At 35.4% G+C, this 18,500-nt stretch overlaps 1 protein-coding gene across 6 annotated transcripts in view; it reads left to right on the top strand.

The window, feature by feature from the left end:
• The window catches only part of AKAP9 (A-kinase anchoring protein 9), a 112,467-nt gene that overhangs the window by 71,702 nt on the left and 22,265 nt on the right, over positions 1-18,500 (top strand). For 5 of the 6 annotated variants that reach the window (XM_050333706.1, XM_050333698.1, XM_050333737.1 and 2 more), the window contains 9 exons: positions 4,202-4,364; positions 7,636-7,848; positions 9,047-9,085; positions 10,281-10,513; positions 13,003-13,122; positions 16,188-16,364; positions 16,473-16,577; positions 17,021-17,173; positions 17,433-17,612. In XM_050333706.1, coding sequence (XP_050189663.1) covers positions 4,202-4,364; positions 7,636-7,848; positions 9,047-9,085; positions 10,281-10,513; positions 13,003-13,122; positions 16,188-16,364; positions 16,473-16,577; positions 17,021-17,173; positions 17,433-17,612 — 1,383 coding nt within the window. The remainder of the gene's footprint in view (positions 1-4,201; positions 4,365-7,635; positions 7,849-9,046; positions 9,086-10,280; positions 10,514-13,002; positions 13,123-16,187; positions 16,365-16,472; positions 16,578-17,020; positions 17,174-17,432; positions 17,613-18,500) is intronic. The other variant, XM_050333715.1, reaches the window with a different exon arrangement.

The following is an 18,500-nucleotide window of genomic DNA, read 5'->3' as shown; positions in this document are numbered from 1 at the left end:
TTTTTGACTTACTGAAGTTAAAAGTAATTTAAATACAAATTCATCAAACCCGGCTCTGACTTACCTAAATCAAGTAGTCTGGTGGATCTTATAAATTAGTTTCTACATTGCATTTATTTGCAAACTCATTCTGCAACAACTCTCTTCCCTTTGAGCATGAGTTCAGTTCAAAAGAGGAAACCTCTGACTCTGTGAGGTCTTTTTTCAGCTTAAGGCCTAGCATTCCATAATAACAAAAAAGGCTACACAAATACTTCAATACATGAAGGTCTTAAAAAATGTAGTTAAACATTTGTAGGAAATACTGCATTCAAGAGTAGATGTTAAAGACAAACAGTTTCAATTTTACAGTCACAAAGAATTCATTCTGTGATTATAAAAGTATTGTCAGTTATTTATTCCACTTGGTGCTTATTTTCTCTGAACATTCGCTGCTGATTTTTAGGGCTATGTATACATAGACCTAAATTATTTTACTTTTGTGACTGATATTTTTGCAGTAAGTATTTGCTCTTCATGATACCAATGAAAACACTCCATGTATTCTGAACAGCTTATTTTTATTTATTGTCAATCGATCAAGAAAGTTTATTTTTCCTGCATAGCTTTGTAGCTAAGACCTTGCCAATACCAGCAGCAGAGTTCTGTTTTGGCTCAAACTCACACATACACGTTCTTTTCATTATTATGGATTATAAAAAGATGGATTTATCCCTAATGTTCATATATGTTTGGCTCTTTTTTTCTCAAGTTAATAAAATGTTCATCTATTTACCCTTTTTCCCACAGTACAAATACTGACATCTTTTCTACCTGTACTCTGCAAGCGTTCAAGCTTGCCTGCTTTGCAATATCTGGTGTGTGCTTACCTGGTCTTGTACATACCAAGGGTTTGCTATACAGGTCTTGTATGTGCCAAGGTTTCACAGGTGACTTGAAAATTAGTTTTAAATATTCAGAAAGTGAACACTTTTTTTTTTTTTTCTACTCTGCAATGTTTTATAATCTGAAGCTAGTTACAGGCAGAAAAGATTTTAACCTTTCCTCTTAATCGGTTGTATTGTGCATACAGACATGTATACATCTCTTCAAGTAAACTTAAAAGAGTAAGAGAAACCTGGCAAAATGTTCAAAGTAACTATTTGAGACCTGTCTGAACACACACTTTCAGACCTGAAGTGCAGTTTGAATCTTCAGGCAAGGCATATAGTGGGTGTATTAATTCAAATTCCACCTGCTGGTGTTATGTATAGGTAAATTGGGCCACTCCCCTGAACTCTTTCGGTTGGGAGATACAGGAAGCCTTCAGACTAGCAGAGGCTGAGAAAGTTCTTCCTGTTGAATTAACTCCAGGAACAAGAGTGAATGCAAAGAATGACATAGCTCTATTTTTTTCTTTTATTTGCCATAGCAGAGTTGGAAAATCATTTTTAGTTTCTGTTTTGCTAGCTTGCTTGTCTACCGCAGCGTTCCTGTGCAGGTAAAACAAACACTGTGCTTCCTTGCCTTGGAAATTACTTGCCAGCTGCTATTGGAAGATTTCTCTTACTTTTTCATGTGAAAATTCTCTAAGAAGGACGTTTTAGGAATTACCATATGAAGTTTTCCTGTACCTCTCTATTTGGGATTAATCCACCCTTGAACTACTCTACTTGAAACGCGATCTGAGGCTTCCTGTGGGTTCTGAGTAGGTTTGTCACCAACTGTGCTGATATGAATCTTCAGACTGTTAAATGTACATGTTCTGTTACAAATTCCTGTCAGAAATTTCTAAAGCCAGCCTAGCTAGTGTGAAATACCTGCGGGACAGTTGAGAAGACAGCAAGAGCAATATTTTTTGAAATGGATTCTTACCGCACCTACTGGGCATCTAATCTGTTTAGTGGTTTGTGGACTGAAGGCCAAGAAGAAGATACATACGAGGTTGAATCTCGTGTGCCTTTACCATATCCTTTTCCTTTCACTGAACACCTGGATGAGAATAATTCTGTAGTTGTAAATACTTCAATTTTTCACTTCAGTCACAAAAAAAATGGGCACATTTTGAAAGTTGTCTCTAAAATCTCCTTGCCTACACCTCCCTATTCAGTAAGTATAAAAGTTTTTTAAAGAAATTATATTTTTAAACAAGCTTAAATAGAAGAGAAAGCATTGAAAAATTATATAAACTTGTCTCTATCATTAAAGTTACCATGTACTCCTGTCAGGTTCTTTTCCTAGTCAGTTTTTAATGGGCACTGAAAAAGATTTAATTCTACAATTCTCTGGTGATTTCTAACAAACGAAATTTAGCAGACACATAAATATGTTAAATTCAAGATGTTTGAGATCTCTTTTTAAGCATTTCAATGTTACTTACTTATTAGGTTACATTTTTCTCACTGAGAATAATTTATGTTGCGGGAGGGGCTGCAGTCAGTTGGAGTTGTTCCTCTATAGCTTTGGTGCACTGACTAGTAACAGTAACTAGCACAAGCTGGCTAATTGCTTCCAGTGATCCCATGGAGGAATTTTTGATCTTAAAAAATCATGCTTGTGTTTGTACTTCCTTTTGGTTTTGCCCTGTGATATTTTTAATAGTACCTTGAGTATTACTGAAAAGAGCTGGAGAGAGTTTTAATTCAACTATTTTATGCATTTCAGTAAGCCACTTTTATGGTTGTCTGTGTACAGTAAACCTATCATATGTTTCTCTTTTATCCAAGGTGGGTCTTTCATTAAGGGCTTCAAAATGTAAGGATAAAGTAAGAATACTCTGTGACTTTTAAAAATAACTCAAACCAGTGGAGATAGTCAACTGCACTGTTTAGACCTTTCTTTAACTCCTGTCAGAATAAATAATTAACATAAACATTTTAGTGATGTCCATCTAAAAAGGAATGTTGTAGAAAAGTAATCAAGCATTGGAATTCAGTGTATTATAAAAGAGAATGTACTGATTATTCAGACATTCTTTTCAAAATGTGAGTGGATAATTTTGTGTGCAGAGTTGTATTAAATGTTTCTGAGCTTTTAAAGCAAGCTCATCGTACTCATGAACTTAACTGGAGTTAGTGAGAAAGCTTTTATTTTTTAAGAAATTGAGACACAGAATATTTTATAGAAACTATAGATGTTACTATCTTCCAAATATCTGCCAATATCCAGAATACTAAAAAGTAAAAAAGCACAAAACAACAAAGGAGCAGGAAATTTTTATTATTTATTTTCTGACATTGTTCTTATTCAAAATAAATTGCCTGATTTTGAATACAAGCCACACAAAGAACTAGTGCATAGTTCAGCTCTGACAAATTTGTTTGTGTCCCTCAAAGAGGTGGATGTAGACTAGAAATGTTAACAGTTGAAAAATAGAGATTTTGGTAATTGACTTCAGTTTGCTGTTATCTTAGAACATTTTGTGTAATCAAGACTTCTAATATTAATGTTCCTTCTTTACACATTATTTTGCTTTTTTAATTTTAATCAGTTTTGAAATTATCACTGTGATTATATCTGAACTGAATAGTCAGTATGGAATTTTATGTGACCTGGTTTTCCAGTACTTTAAGATAGTGGCATAGTGAGATTGTGCTATGTCTGTGTTAGTTAATGTTAAATATTAAGCCACCAGACAAGTGGAGGAGAATAATAAAAGAATCCTTAATAATTCTACCAGGTGGACAGACACAGTTGGAAGAAGCATTATTTTATTGCCTTGTTGGTTGAAAAGTGTGATATATTCAAAATTCACATTGTCCTGGTGTTCTTATTTATTCTCATGTTTAGGAGAAAAAGAGAGGAAGCACCATTTGTGTCAGTTTATAGTAAAGCTTCTGCCAGTTCTATGCAGTGTTTTTTAGCCATTCTAACTTAATATGGGGGGTGATAGATGACTCATGTTTAGTGCAAAACTCATATGTAAATAAAGGTGAATCTAGTGTAAACTCATAAATCAGGAATTACCGGAACAAAAACGAGGATTTAACCAGATGGCTCGTGGGGTTCACTGTACTGACAAAGCTTATTTGCTTAGACTTTTGTACTGTCAGACTTCATATTGTAGTTTGCAAATGAGTGTTCAATAACGATATTATTATGTCCAGTGAGACTTATCATCATTAACATTGTAAAACAAATGTTAATTAAATAGGAATGATAGAACAGTTACTTATAATAAAATCTGGTTTATTTAATTTCTGTAATATTTTTCCTGTGGTAGCTTGAACATGCTAAAATTACTCAGACAGAACTCATGCGAGAGTCCTTCAAAAAGCAACAAGAGGCCACAGAATTTATCAAGTATCAGGAAGAGCTACAAGAACGTCTTAATGAGGAAACCAAAGCCAGAGAGCAGTTGGCCTTGGAACTTAGTAAAGCTGAAGGTACGTAGCTTTTTTGATGAGCTGTTGGACTTTTCACCTGCTTAACTATTAATTTGGTAAAGAAATTACAAATTTGATCAATTTCTTTACATTGGACATTGCGATCTCTAGAGCTCCGTACCAACGTCAACCACTCTGTGATTCTGTTTCCCAACTTTAACTGACTTATTTTTGTTTGACTTATTAAAAATAATAGATTACATATGTGTTAGGATCCTCAAAATTAATTTATTTCATTATAACATGTCTATGCAGACAAGCTTAAATATGAACAACTTAGAATCCTGGAGTCAAATAGTTGAGGCTGGAAGGCACCTCTGGAGAGCCTGCTTATGTTTTTGTATGGTGAAATGCAGTTTCCCATATTTCCATTTTTTCCTGCTACCTCTTGACATTGACACAGAATCTTCACTGTAAATGTGATCTTTGGGTGGTGATATGTTTCAGTTTGCTCTGTTCAAAGTGATCTTTTAAAAAGTGTATTTGCAACGGCATTAAGGAAGCAATTAAAAATTGTAAGGTCTTACAATGAGAAATTTAGTAATTTTTTCTGACATTTGAAAAATATGTTCAAATCTGTCAGACACTTTATTTGTTCTGTAGAAGTAGCTTTGTTGTTTTGATGGCTCTATGTTTTGTATCCTCTCAGCATTTCTACCATTATCTATAAGTAGCATCTGGAAAAGATGCAAAACCACCTACCTTATAGGTGAGATCTTTGTAGTACTAAGCAGAAAGATATTTTAGTTAGTTTTGAAGCTCAGCAGATTTCTCTGTTTCAAAGTGGGAGCATAAAGTTTGACAACCAAGTGTTACTCCTGGAGAATGCTACCCTGTGAGGCTACCTCTTCTTTTTACACAGACAGATAATCCAACATGACTTCACATGCTAATAATAGCTGGGACACACATAAGCTGAAAAGGGGTGCATGTGTTTAAAATGTGGTGTGAAGGACAGTTGGTAGCCTGTCAAGTCACACAGCACAAGCACTGTGTGTCATCAACACTAGTACTGGCTGTAACATTTCAGTAGCTTTGGCAAAACCGGAGAGGATGAAAATTGATTTCAGAGGAAATAGATTCAAATCTGAAAGAGGCATTGCTACTTTTTCTTTTTTAAGATTAAGAGGGAAAAAAAATCTTGTTTGGAACACATTTTAACATGCAAAAATATGAAATCTTCAAATACGATCACAAAATACAAATGACCTAAGAATTTATATTCTGGCACAGATGGAGTTACAAAATGCTTAGTGTTGAAGAATTTCAGAACATAGGCAGCTCTTTATGTCTGTTGCTGCTCTCTTTGAAGGATAATATTTTTGTCTTGATAGAAATTTTATTTTGCAAATTTGCAATTTATTGCAAATCTTCAATTATAAAGTAAAAAAACCTAATGCATTAGGACAGAAAGGCTGGGCTATTTTGCTTCATGAACAGTTCTAGAACATAAGAGACAGAATTAGGTGTTATTTTAGGCCTTGATAAATATATTGCACAGTTGAGCTTGTAAGTTAGGTGCATTTGAAATTAATGCACTTCTAAATGACAAGCACCTTTTTTGTTTGCTTGTTTTGGTATAACAAAACAAAGGTGCCATAGAACTCTATTTAACTTCTGCTCATTGAACTGAGCTGTGAGCATACTCTGACAAACTACATTCTTTTATCAAATTCCTTAGGTAGGTATGCAGAACAGTGTCTTAGTTCATTGTATATCTGATGGTTCTCTGTCTTCTCTTGACATAAAATGTGTCATTTTTGATCATTTCTTTCTTATCACAAAAACTGCTGTAGCTGAGACATTTTCAAACCTCTGGTGTTTTAGTGGTGTCAGATATGATTTACCTTATGTGATGGAAAAGCTAATGCAAATTTGTTCACTGAACTCTGACAACTTTCATTACATCTCATAAGAAAAAATGTGGCAGGAGTAAATACCACAACATGTGATTTTAGCAGATTACCTCTTCATTATTCATACCTTTTTGGTGGGAGTGTGCACCCCGCTTAACCTGGGAATGCCCTCTCAACTTCTGTTAAGTACTCATTGAGAACTGATGTAGTGGGAATAAGTACTAGAGTTTATATTGTCTCAAATTTTTGAAATGCTATTAATGGTGCTTCTACTTAAGTATTTTCTGTTTCAATATCCAATTCTCTGTGAATTCAAACCTGGAAAAAAAATTGGTCTACATTGTTAACAAATGGAAACATCTTTAGTTTTCATATATTTTCAAGATAGGGTAAAATCTATCTTAAAACTGACTCAAGACTATAGATTTATACTGATAAAGTACTTTCATATTGAAAACAGTTTTATGTTGAAAAAATACTACTTAGATTTTGTGGGTCTACTAAGAAGAAGCCTATGAGATAGGCATGTGTGTCCAACTAAGACAGTTATAAATGGCTTTTTTGTTCTGTGGTAAGATGTTTCTGAATCATCTGAAACCAATACTGTTATAGGATCTGTTTAGTTTGTACAACCCTCAATGGAATTAGGAAATTCCCATTTTTTTCCTATATCCTTAGCTTTGTGCTCCTGCATCATTCAAAGACAGTGCTATTTCTTACAACCATAATATCGTTCACTGAGCACCCCCTCAATTTCATAGACAAACTACTTCACTATGAAGTAAATTTTAAAAGAATACAAGGCATTCTCAAGGTAATGTCCATAATTCTCTATTAAAGAGATAATTATTCTGTACTACTTTAAAAATTGTGCATTAATAGTAAAGAAATTAAATTGTTTCTTAGATGTCAGCTGTTAAGGCCTTTTGGGAGTGATTCAGGTGCTAAGCATGGACACTTAATAGCCAGTTTGGGTGCCTTATGATGATGGAGGCATCTGTATTATACTTCACCTACAGGAGACCCATGATCTTACAGGAACTGTCATTTGAGGTTGGACAAATGTCATGAAGCATCTCAAATGGCAACCGAATTAATTTAAATTTCTTATTTCTTGTGTGTTTATTATGTATTATTATTATGTATTTTTCTCTGGCTTTGGAGTTTCTCTTTGCTCTAGAGGTTTTGTGCTGAGAAAATATTAAGAACTGTATTTGGTGTTGTGCTACCCTTCCTGTGATTTGTTCATCATGAAAGAATAGCAAGGACAGGACACGATTAGAAGTTGTCAGGTGCTGAGTATCTAACATGCATGTGCATTCATATCAGAATACAGTAGTGACTGCAACAAGAAAAAATAATTCAGATTGGTTTTGGTTGTCTGTTAAATATGCCTCAAAATTGATGTTCTACAGGTCTCATTGATGGTTATGCAGATGAGAAAGCGTTTCTGGAAAAACAACTCCAGGAAAAAATAGATGTAATTGACCATCTTGAGCAAGAGCTGCTGTGCACAGGTAACAAATTGCAGGAGTTAGAGGCTGAGCAGCAGCAGGTCCGGGAGGAAAAGGAGTTACTCTCCAGGCAGAAGGACGCCATGAGAGCAGATGCGGGGCCGATAGAGCAGCGTACGTATTCCTCACAATCTTTCTGTGAGATTTTCTTATACTTTCAAATAGAATAATAAGTAATCTCGTTGAAGGTTTCTCCCCCCGCCTTTGTAATCATTAATAAAAATGTGATAGGGCTAAATGTGATATTTTCATACCTGATGTTAGCATAACTTTTCTTGATATTTAAAGAAAAAATGACTGAATTTTTAGAAGTGTTGAGAAATTACAATGGTTCTTAAGCCAGAAAAGGCTCTATATCTCTGAAAATCTGCTTTTATTTATATTATCACTGGACGTGGAATAGCATCTATGGATAAAAATACTGATCTAAATACTTTCCAAATGGAGTTAAAGACAGACTAGCAAGCATACCCACCAGAACATGACTGAACTGCATATTGTGGCCATATTTATTCTAGGCATAGAAGACAAACTTTTCTGACAGATTCCTCTTTCGGGGAAAAATGGCACAACAGTTGCATGATAAGGAAAGCCTGTTATCTACTGGTAATGAAAGCTTTCAGCCCTGATGTTGAAAATTTCAGATAAATACCATGTCTACATAATCTAACTAACTGCTTACTCAAAAAAAGCATTTACCCTTGGGAAGTAAATGTGTCTTTTAATTCTTCCTTAAACTAATAACTGAAAGTAATATTTTATGTTTGAGAGGGGAGGAAGATTAGAACACTGGGGGTTTGAGAAGTACTGATCTTTCAAGGATTGCAGGGCTTACACTGTAAATAGGAGGATGAAATTACCATTTTATTTAATTTCTAAAAGTTTATGGCAATTTACAATGTTGCTATTTTTATAGATGGCAGCTCTTAGTGTGTATTTCTGAGTCTACTTTGTGTAACAATGGAATTATAAGAATGACCTGCTGCTTCCTACTCTGTAGTAAAGAGGATCCTTGTCTATAATTCCAGTTTAGTTATTTGTTCTGTGGTTTAGACTTCTAAATATTTTAAAGTTATTTTCATGTATACCAGCTGTAAGGATAAGCAATTCCATAAATATGTGTAGGTACTTATATCATGCATACCAGAATAACTTCACACATTCCCTAAGTTATCTCAACAACTTTGTCATTAAATGCCACATCTATCTTTGGCTTCATTTTCTCTTACATTGTTACGCCACAAGAAAACTATAGCTGGCATGTGAATTACTTTGCTTCTTTTTTTTGTTTTCTCTCTCTCTATTCTCCTAGGCCTAGTAGATGCTGCAATCGATGCAGCTTCCCAAGCAGGTGTGTTTGTATGTTGCATGGCCAATCTGTAATTGGGTGGAAGACTTACACGTACTGACTTTGTTAATCAGGATTATTGGGCTTTTGGCTTACTGACATTACTTGTAATTCTTACTGGCCTGCAGCTTTGATGTTGTATTTCATACTCAGTTTTACATTTCGCTAACAACATTTCTTATAATTTCTAAACATAATAAGCAAATTCATCAATAACCATCATCTTATTCACCTATGAATTACAGATACTTAGATGGTATTGGAGAGATACTTTTGTAGCCTTTTATTTCTTTTTATTTCCAAATACAGCTGAGTCATTAATTATGATAACTAAACACCCTACTGTATTGATATGTAATGCTTACCTAGAAATGAGAATTGGTTAAATATGATGTAAGATGATGGTGCCTAAAGGATCTTTCTTCTATAGTGAAAGTAAATTTTATTGTTTCTGTCTAAATATCAGTCTTGTTTTAAAGATTTTCCAAAAGTAAGTGCACTCTGCAGTTTGGATTTTACCTCAAGGGATTCGTGCAGTTAGGTAATAGGTACTTCAGTGGGCTGTGGCTTAAGAGTCTTAATAGAGTGGTTTGGGGCTTTACTACATGTGCTTGCCCGCTTTCTCATGAGGACTCAGAATTGGGTATCCATGCAGTCACTGGTTTTGCAAAGCTCCAGTTCCAGGTCAGTAATTTCCCTCTCTGTCTGCCCAGCAACCTCGCTAAGTCTTTCAATATTTCCCTCAAATTATTCATATGTATCACATTAAAATAATGAAGACTGGGAGTGGATTGATTTTACTGATGCTGGGGATGAGAATAGGGTTGGGTTTTCTGTGCTTTATTGTTGACTCCTGTGCTGTGGTTTGAACCCAGGCATTTTATTTTCTTTTCAGCTGTACAAAGACCTTTTGATTGACATGAAATGTTAACAGGGAAGTAATCTGATACAACTTTAGTAACAGTTCTTTGAAGAATAACTAAAGGATAATAATTTTAACATGAATTTGCTTCAGTCATTATCATCATTATTTCTCAGAAGAAAATACATTTTCAAAAAAAGAAAAATAGTAAAAACCCAAACCATTTCACATCCTCCTGCAGATTACAGCATGGATACCTTGGGGAGTGGTTTTACTTCATAGAATTCCTAACTACTCATATCTAAAAGTAATTTGTGATGCCTCTATTATACTCAGAATTGCTGGAGGAAACAGAAAAGCTGATGAAAGAAAAAATTGAAGTACAACGTCAAGCTGAAAAAGAGTATGATGATCTTCAGAAGCAAGTGAAAGTCTTGGAAATAGACTTGGAAGAACAGGTCAATCGTTTCATAGAGCTAGAGCAAGAAAAAAATGCAGAACTAATGGACTTAAGGCAGCAAAACCAGGCTTTGGAAAAGCAACTTGAGAAAACAAGGAAATTTCTAGATGTAAGTATGGCAAAAGGCTAGTTTCATGAAGCTGAGTGGGCACCTGTACTGAGGTTTGGTTCAGGGGAAATGCTGTTTTTTCCCAGATTTTGAGCAAACATAAATAAGCAAGATGATAATAAGAGTGTGTTAGGTTCCAACCCAAGAATTTAATTAACAGATTAAAAGTTGGATATTAGTTTGAGCTGCTTGCTTGGGAGAGCTCTGTATTTGTAAGTATAAATTAATAGGGTGTTTAAAATAATGGGAATCTTCTAAATTAATGAGGGAACATACACTTTTGTGACCTTCATTTTTTAAACCGCTTGTAGAATTTCCATCTTTTTCAATAAAGTCTGTTAGAATTAGTATAAAGTCTATGCAAAACCCTGCACCTGGGTTGGAGCAACCCCCAGTATCAATACAGGCTGGGGAATGAAGGGATTGAGAGCAGCCCTGCCAAGAAGGACTTGGGGATGCTGGTGAATGAAGGGCTGGACATGAGCCAGCAATGTGCACTTGTAGCCCAAAGAACCAACTATGTCCTGGCCAGCAGGTCATGGGAGGTGATTCTGCTCCTCTGTTATGCTCTGGTGAGACCCCACCTGCAGTGCTGCCCTCAGTTCTTGGGGTCTCCAGCACAGGAAGGACATGGACCTGTTGGAACAAGTCCAGAATGGCCACAGAAATGATCAGAAGAATGGAGCACCTCTCCTATGAGATGAAAAACTGAGGGAATTGGGATTGTTCAGCCTGGAGAAGAGAAGGCTCTGGAGAGACCTTATTGTGGCATTTCTATCCTTGAAGGGGACTTACGAGAAAGATGGGGACAAACTTTTTGTCAGGACCAGTTGTACTAGGACAAGGAGTAATGGCTTTAAACTAAGACAGGATAGATTTAGGTTAGATATAAGGAGGAAATTTTTTACAATAAGGATGTGAAACACTGGAACACGTTGTCCAGAGAAGTGGCAAATCCCCCATCCATGGAAGTATTCAAGGTCAGGTTGGATGGGGCTCTAAACAACCTGATCTAGTTTAAGATGTCCCTGCTCATTGCAGGGGGTTGGACTAGACAACTTTTAAAGGCCTCTTCCAACCCAGACTATTCTATGATGTAGTCAGTATAATTTGTATTTGCAAATGGAAAGCGTAATTTTTCCTAGGTTTCTTTTATAGTCTTCCTTCATAGTATCCAGGAATCAACCTCCAGATATTACACTGAACCTTCCAGCCAGTTATATTGTATGTGTACTTGTCCCCATTCGAAGGAGCAGCTCCCTTTCTTTTACCCATGTTCTTCCTGCCTCAGGCCATTTATGCACTATTGTTTTGGACTCTGCCTCCTTTTCAGCAAAGACCATCTTTCCCCCCTCCTTCTTTTCCCATTTTATTCCTATTATGTGTCGGTGCTGCTGTTGGGGAAAAAACCCTATTGTTTCCATGCCTTCTCAATTAACTCTCTACCTCACAGCAGAAGGGTGGAATAATTTTTTACATCCTAAATATAACACCCTGTGACACCTTCTCTGCATAGTCAATTACTAAGCAGTAATTGACTGCTAGTAATTAGCACAAATGAATTTGCTCTACTTCACTTTCTACAGTTACAAAATTACTTTGCTCACTGAAACTAGCCTGTCATAACAGGACAAGGTTCAGAAGGAAAACTTCCTATTACAAGTCCCACAGTCGTGTATGCATTATGGTTTGGATTATCAATAGCATGAACCAGAGAGTTACAGTCTATTGAGATGAGTAGCTGTTTGTACAAGCAGCATTAGAATTCTGCTGTTTCTTTGAAACAGCAGGTGAGTTTTTAAAATCTGCAGCTTGTAAAGGTCGAGGGTTTATTCTGGTTTCCTGAATTTTTGCAATAGATTTTTTTGCATTCCTCTTTGTATCAGATTCAGCTTGTTTATTTTAAGGCATCTGATAAGGTTTTGTCTGGGTTATAAATTGACATTTGGAGATGATTCTTCACTACATGTTACCAGTTGTGAATTATTTTCTATATAAAGTTGTGTTTACCAAATGTCAGACTGGGCTATAACAACTGAAACTGGTCAAAAGTAAAACTGAAATGCAAAATTCAAGCATTTTATAGGTTTTTTTTTTTTTGATGGTTCCTCATCAGTATTAACACAGTGGAAATTTGTATTCTGAATTTCTATTTATTATACATTTGTCAAAGATAAACATTAGGAAAGAAAATCATAAAAGACTGGCTTATCATTTTGTTTAGTGTACCTGGAACAGAAGAAACAAACCTGTCATTTTTGTGAAGTATTACTTGATGTGTCAAAGCTGTGCTAATTTTTTTGATTAAAAATGTGAAATTTATTGCCCCAAATAATAAAGACGTTTTTATTAGTGGTAGCTGCAATAGGTTCTGCTGTCTTAAAAGTACTGTCACACTGTTACCAGCCTCACAATAACAGAAGTAAGAAATAGTAATTTACGTAGTTTTTAAATCAGGTGGTATATCCGCATAATTTCTTAACTTTCAGGAGCAAGCAATTGACCGAGAGCATGAGAGAGATGTATTCCAGCAAGAGATACAGAAGCTGGAACAACAGCTTAAAATTCCACAGAGGAGTCAGCCTGTCAATGAACATCAAACCAGAGAGGTAACACATTTTATTACTTGTACTTAATGAATATAAATGACAAGTTGACAGCTGTTAAGATGTTATAGTGAAGCTATTTTATGATGTACCTACTCTGCATCCATTTACAAGCCAGAAAAGTAAACCCCTTGAGAATGAAGGGTAAGGTGTTGAGGAAAGTGATGAAACTGTGTTTTGGAAGGTTTTTTAAGCTGATTTTTAGTCGCACGGAAACTTCGTAATCTTCAAAAAATCTCTTTCATATAACTTAACTTAGAAAATCCACTGTTCTCAAAAGCCTGTGGAAACATTCAGGACTATTTTAGCAATTTTACGTGTTATGTTGTTCTGGGACATCCTGTTTATAGCACTGAGGGAGTTGAGTTACCAAGGTTTAGCACCTGAGATGTAGTAACACTCTTTATGTACATTTGAACCTCCCCAGTGAAAGTGTTTGCACTGAAACAAATTTGTACTGTACGTATTTAGAACAGCAGCTCAAGGGAGTCACAGAAAGGTCTTAGACCCAGGAAAATCAAGAAAAGTGGCAGCAGTTACAAATGTTATATATTCTGATACTTTTGCATGTTTCGTTTGATGACCTGTTAGTTAATTAAATTTCTTTTTTTTGATGTGGATTTTCTTTTGTCCTACTTTTTCATCAGTGCATGCATTTTACATGATTTTCTTGCTCGATTTTCAGTATTAAAATGCCTCCTACTAGATTGCAATGTGATAATCAAATCAAACTTCTTACTGAGGTAATTCTGTTGCTGTAATTCAATTCCTAAATATTAGCAATATTTAGTATTCAATATTGCATAAAATAGTGGAAGGTGTCCCTGTCCATGACAGGAGGGTTAGAACTAGGTGATCTTTAAGGTCCCCCCCGACCCAAACCATTCTATGATTCTAGGATATAGATTAAAGCCATAGACAGTAATAGGACATAAATTGATATTTGTGACATGTAAGTTGTCAAAGTACTTATTTTCTTAGAATTTGCTGGTTTAGGACTGTATTTCCTGGGGGTTTTAATATATTTTAATACAAAGGTTTGTAAGAAATCTAATGAAGTGTTCAGTCAGTACTATGTGGTATGGTTATCATTGGCCTCTGTGAATAGTGAATCTTCTGAAATTAGCTGGGTGTGTTAAACAAAGCATATGGAGCAATTCTGCTTCAATTTCCTTCTGCTGCAAAGTGTGTGCCCACTCCTCTGCTGCTGACACATTCCACAGATGGAGGGGACTCAAGCACAGTTAATTTTCCTGAATCTGGGATATTATTTTGGGTTCATTTTGTTATGTGTCTGTTTATAGTTTGGGCCACGCATAGTATGTGAATTCCTGGTTAAAATTCTCACATTTAAAAAAAAAAATTCTTTCAGGAAAAAAAAAAAGTTCTAATTTGATAGCATAATGAAAATTGTCCTATTTGTCTGTACAGAATCTATATGTAAAAATCATCCTGATTTATATGCACACATACACATATGTAGATACTCTCAAGTTGGCAGATATGCTGCAATGGAAATTTAAAGCATGGTGGAAAATGAAAGACAGCTGTAACTGTGATTAAAATTTTGAGATTAGTATTAGATTTTTAATGAGAATTTTTTAGTAGGTAGAAAGACAGTAAGATAATATCTGCAGGCACCACACATGTAGCGGCTATCTTAGAGTTTGGTGGTGTTGAATGTGATACATCACAAATTATAGACAAGGGTTTTCAATACTGTATTTGGTTTATGTTTATTTTTTAGCAAATGAGGCACATAGTCTTACTATATAGTATATTTTGATGTCACAATATTCCTTGGAACATAATATACATAAATATACATTTTATCATTATTTGTCATGCTTCTCTGAGATAGCTGCTTTGTTTTTCATAGTTGCACAGTTTTTGAAATCCTCTTCTGCTTTGCTTGAATGCCATCAGCGTTTTCAGTTGATAACTCTTGTTTCTTTTTCTTACTGTTGTTTCAGCTCTGTCAACTTATTCCAGGGAGGGTTGTCGTAAAGAGTCTGCTCTAGACTTGATTTTTGGTTTTCCATTTCTCTCTCAGGACTTTTCTGAGGTCACTTCAGACTTTGATGTTACTCATGGATGGATAACGTCAATAATACCATCCTGTCAGCTTTATGTTCTGGTCTTCTTCTCTCCTATCTATTGAAATGCTTTGAGTCTTCTACATTTGGCTACATCGTAACTTCCTAATTGTAAATACTGAAATCAGTTTCTTGAGTGGGACAAAGATTGCTTGTCATGTCTCTTGCTCTACTGCTTAGTTTAACTCAGGTCTTAACTCTTGCATCATACTATGGATTTGTTATGCGTCTTTCTTCTCTGTAATTTCAATTAATAGTTTCTGAAATACAGCTAGAAATGGAGAGAGACTCCTATCTCTGCTAGTTCACTTAATCTTTTAATATGTTGTTTCTGAGCTGCAAACATCTGACCTACTGAGATTTAGAATGCTATATTTGGATGCTTTGTCCCCCATAGAAAGTGAAATTATGTCTTCCATGACATCTGTTTGGTCCCATTTAAGAAACTCAGCAAGAAAGCAAAACTTCCTGTTGCTTGAGACTGAAGTATAGCAATTCTCTTCCAATGCTAAAGGCCCAGTGAGTTTTAGGATATTTCTGTATGTCACAAATCAGCTCCTCCTTTTGAATAATTGTGTCACAAACTTTTAGAACAATTATATTCCTCAAAGAGGCAAGTAGCATCTTGACCTCAGGGTCAAGACATTCCATCCACAGACGTCAAAGGCATCTTTTTAGTGGGCTGCATAGGGATGCCATGCTACTTGCTTTTAAGTGACTAGAGAGTCTGAACACTTCAGAAGGACAAGGTCAGTTCTAGAGAGAAGGCAATGTAGCACAGAACATACCAGTTCTTAAAAAATGCTGTTTGTATTTGTTGGATGTAGTACTGCAGTATTCTGACTGTACGTTCTGTTTCACCTAAAGAGTAGGAGTTTCGTTATTGCTGTCAAAAATGAGTGGTGTTGCTATTGCTACCAAACCTTTCCAGTGTAGTACAATATATTCATCTTCTTGCCATATTGTCACCAGGTTGAACAGTTAACAAATCATCTCAAAGAAAAAACAGACAAATGCAGTGAGCTTTTGCTCTCTAAGGAGCAACTTCAGAGAGATATACAAGAACGAAATGAAGAAATTGAGAAGCTAGAATGCAGGATAAGAGAACTGGAACAAGCCTTAATCATCAGTGCAGACAATCTGCAAAAGGTATTGCTTGGTATAAACTTATCAAGGATTTGCTACTTTCTGATTTTCTTGAGACCAAAACAGTGTATTTTTTTATCTGACTATTACTAATATAATTTCTATTTAAAGGTAGAGGAAAGGAAACAGTTTGGTACCATCATAGTAAAGGGAGAGTTACCTCTTGAAGTACAACTGCAAGCTGAACGAGAAGCTGTGGATAGAAAGGAAAAGGAGGTAAAATGCCTGTGAAATGTTCCGTCTTTCCTCTGATATTTTGTTTTGTCAGGTTTTGCTTTCTGTTGAGTTTAGTATACAGTATACAGATGAAATTTTTTACAGATCACAGAGACAGCAGTCCAAATCCCTTTAAAATTCTCTTAAGAGTGATAGCCACGATAGTTGTTCTGTTTTAATATTTATGACTTGCAAGAATGTTTCTGAAATCAAAATTGAGCCCAATTAAGAAAAACTTCATAATGATTTCAACTGATTTCAACCTCACTTTTTTAGTGGGGTTTAAAATTCCATTCAGTTTAAGGACTCGCATTACTGGGTACACATCCTTTCGTTTGTGCATAGCAAAACAGTTCACTGTAGGCATTGTACTTGAAAATTATGGCATTTAATTTTTGGTATAGCTGCCTACTCCTTTTGCGCCATTTTTTTTTGAAACATAGGTCACGAACCTTGAGGAACAATTGGAGCAGTTTCGAGAGGAGCTAGAAAATAAAAATGAAGAAGTTCAGCAATTGCACATGCAGCTAGAAATTCAGCTAAAGGAGTCCACTACACATTTGCAAGAACTTGAACAAGAGAACAAACTATTTAAGGTGACTGCTTAACAGAGAAACCTAGAGCCTTATTCTCTCTCCTCTCCAGAAAGTCTTTGAAAATGGCCAGACACCAAATTCTTTCTCTTTCTCAAGCATTCCAAAGTTCAATTTGCAAAAATATTAAAAAGCTCATATAATTACTTCTCATTCCTTGGAATCTGTTTATTTTAATTCCTGCACCTGAAATACTCGGACAAGAATATGCAGAAAATGTTATGTGCACCTCTAACATGTTTTGGTTTGGTTTTTTTGACAGGATGAAATGGAAATACTGGGACTAGCTATCCAGAAATCTGAAGATACCACCATAAAGGACCATCATTTAGTGGCTGGGAGGCTTGCACACATCATGCAAGAAAAGGAGCAGGAAATACATCATCTTCATGAACAAATTGCAAAACTGCAACAGCAACTTGAGGCAACAACTGACAACAAGGTACACACTTCTGAAATCTTTTTCAGAATCCTACTTTGTGCTGCTAGTTGTTTAAAGGAGAAAGCCCCTCTGTCCCCCCCCAATTACATTGTCTTCTATTGCTGCCTTAGTTTAAAAATACAAATGTTTCCGTTTCAAGCAATGCTTTAAACCTAATCTCTTTTACCTCTTCAGTCTGATTTTTTGTGAAAGATTTTTGCTTGCTTTTCAGTTATTCTGTCTTATTTCTGCTTGAGTTTCTGTCTTAAATTCTTCATTCCTTATTCTTCTAATACTTCTGAACATTTAATAGTATGCAGGTAGCTGAATTCAATCTCAGCATTCATTTTAACACCTTCCCTCCCATGGCTTACATTCAGTGTTATGTTTGAGTGACACCTGCTGGATCACATTAGATTTTAAATTTTTTTTTTATCAGTTGAACTTTTGAGGCACATGCTTGTGTGAATACTCCGTCATCATACCAGTGCTGGCAACATCTTTTATCGAGTTTGAAGCATGGAGGAGCAAAAAAAAAATGCTCTGTTTTATTAGAAATAGAGACCAAGAAAGAAGAGATTTAACACCTGTAGCTTTCTGTTATTTTTCAATTATGTGTTTTTATGATAATCAACTTCATCTTCTTTTGGCTTACTTCCATTTTATACAGATATAATGCACTTGATTTCAGCAGAAATACTACTAATTTTGCATTGATGTAAGTGACAGCAGAAACAGACCTTCAGTCAGATTTTTGATTTTTTCAGTGGGTGAATTTTTGATTCTTACCACTTTAAATGTCATTTATCAGCCATAAACTTGAACTCAAGAGCAAGTATTATGTAGTAATTTAAGAACAGGATTTCTGTTACCCCTTAGTAGCTGACTGAACATTTAGGCTAATATTTA

The sequence above is a fragment of the Myiozetetes cayanensis genome, unplaced genomic scaffold (assembly GCF_022539395.1).
Source record: "Myiozetetes cayanensis isolate MyiCay16 unplaced genomic scaffold, myiCay2020 scf1, whole genome shotgun sequence".
Taxonomy (NCBI): Eukaryota; Metazoa; Chordata; class Aves; order Passeriformes; family Tyrannidae; genus Myiozetetes; species Myiozetetes cayanensis.
This window is presented reverse-complemented; position numbering and strand designations above follow the sequence as displayed.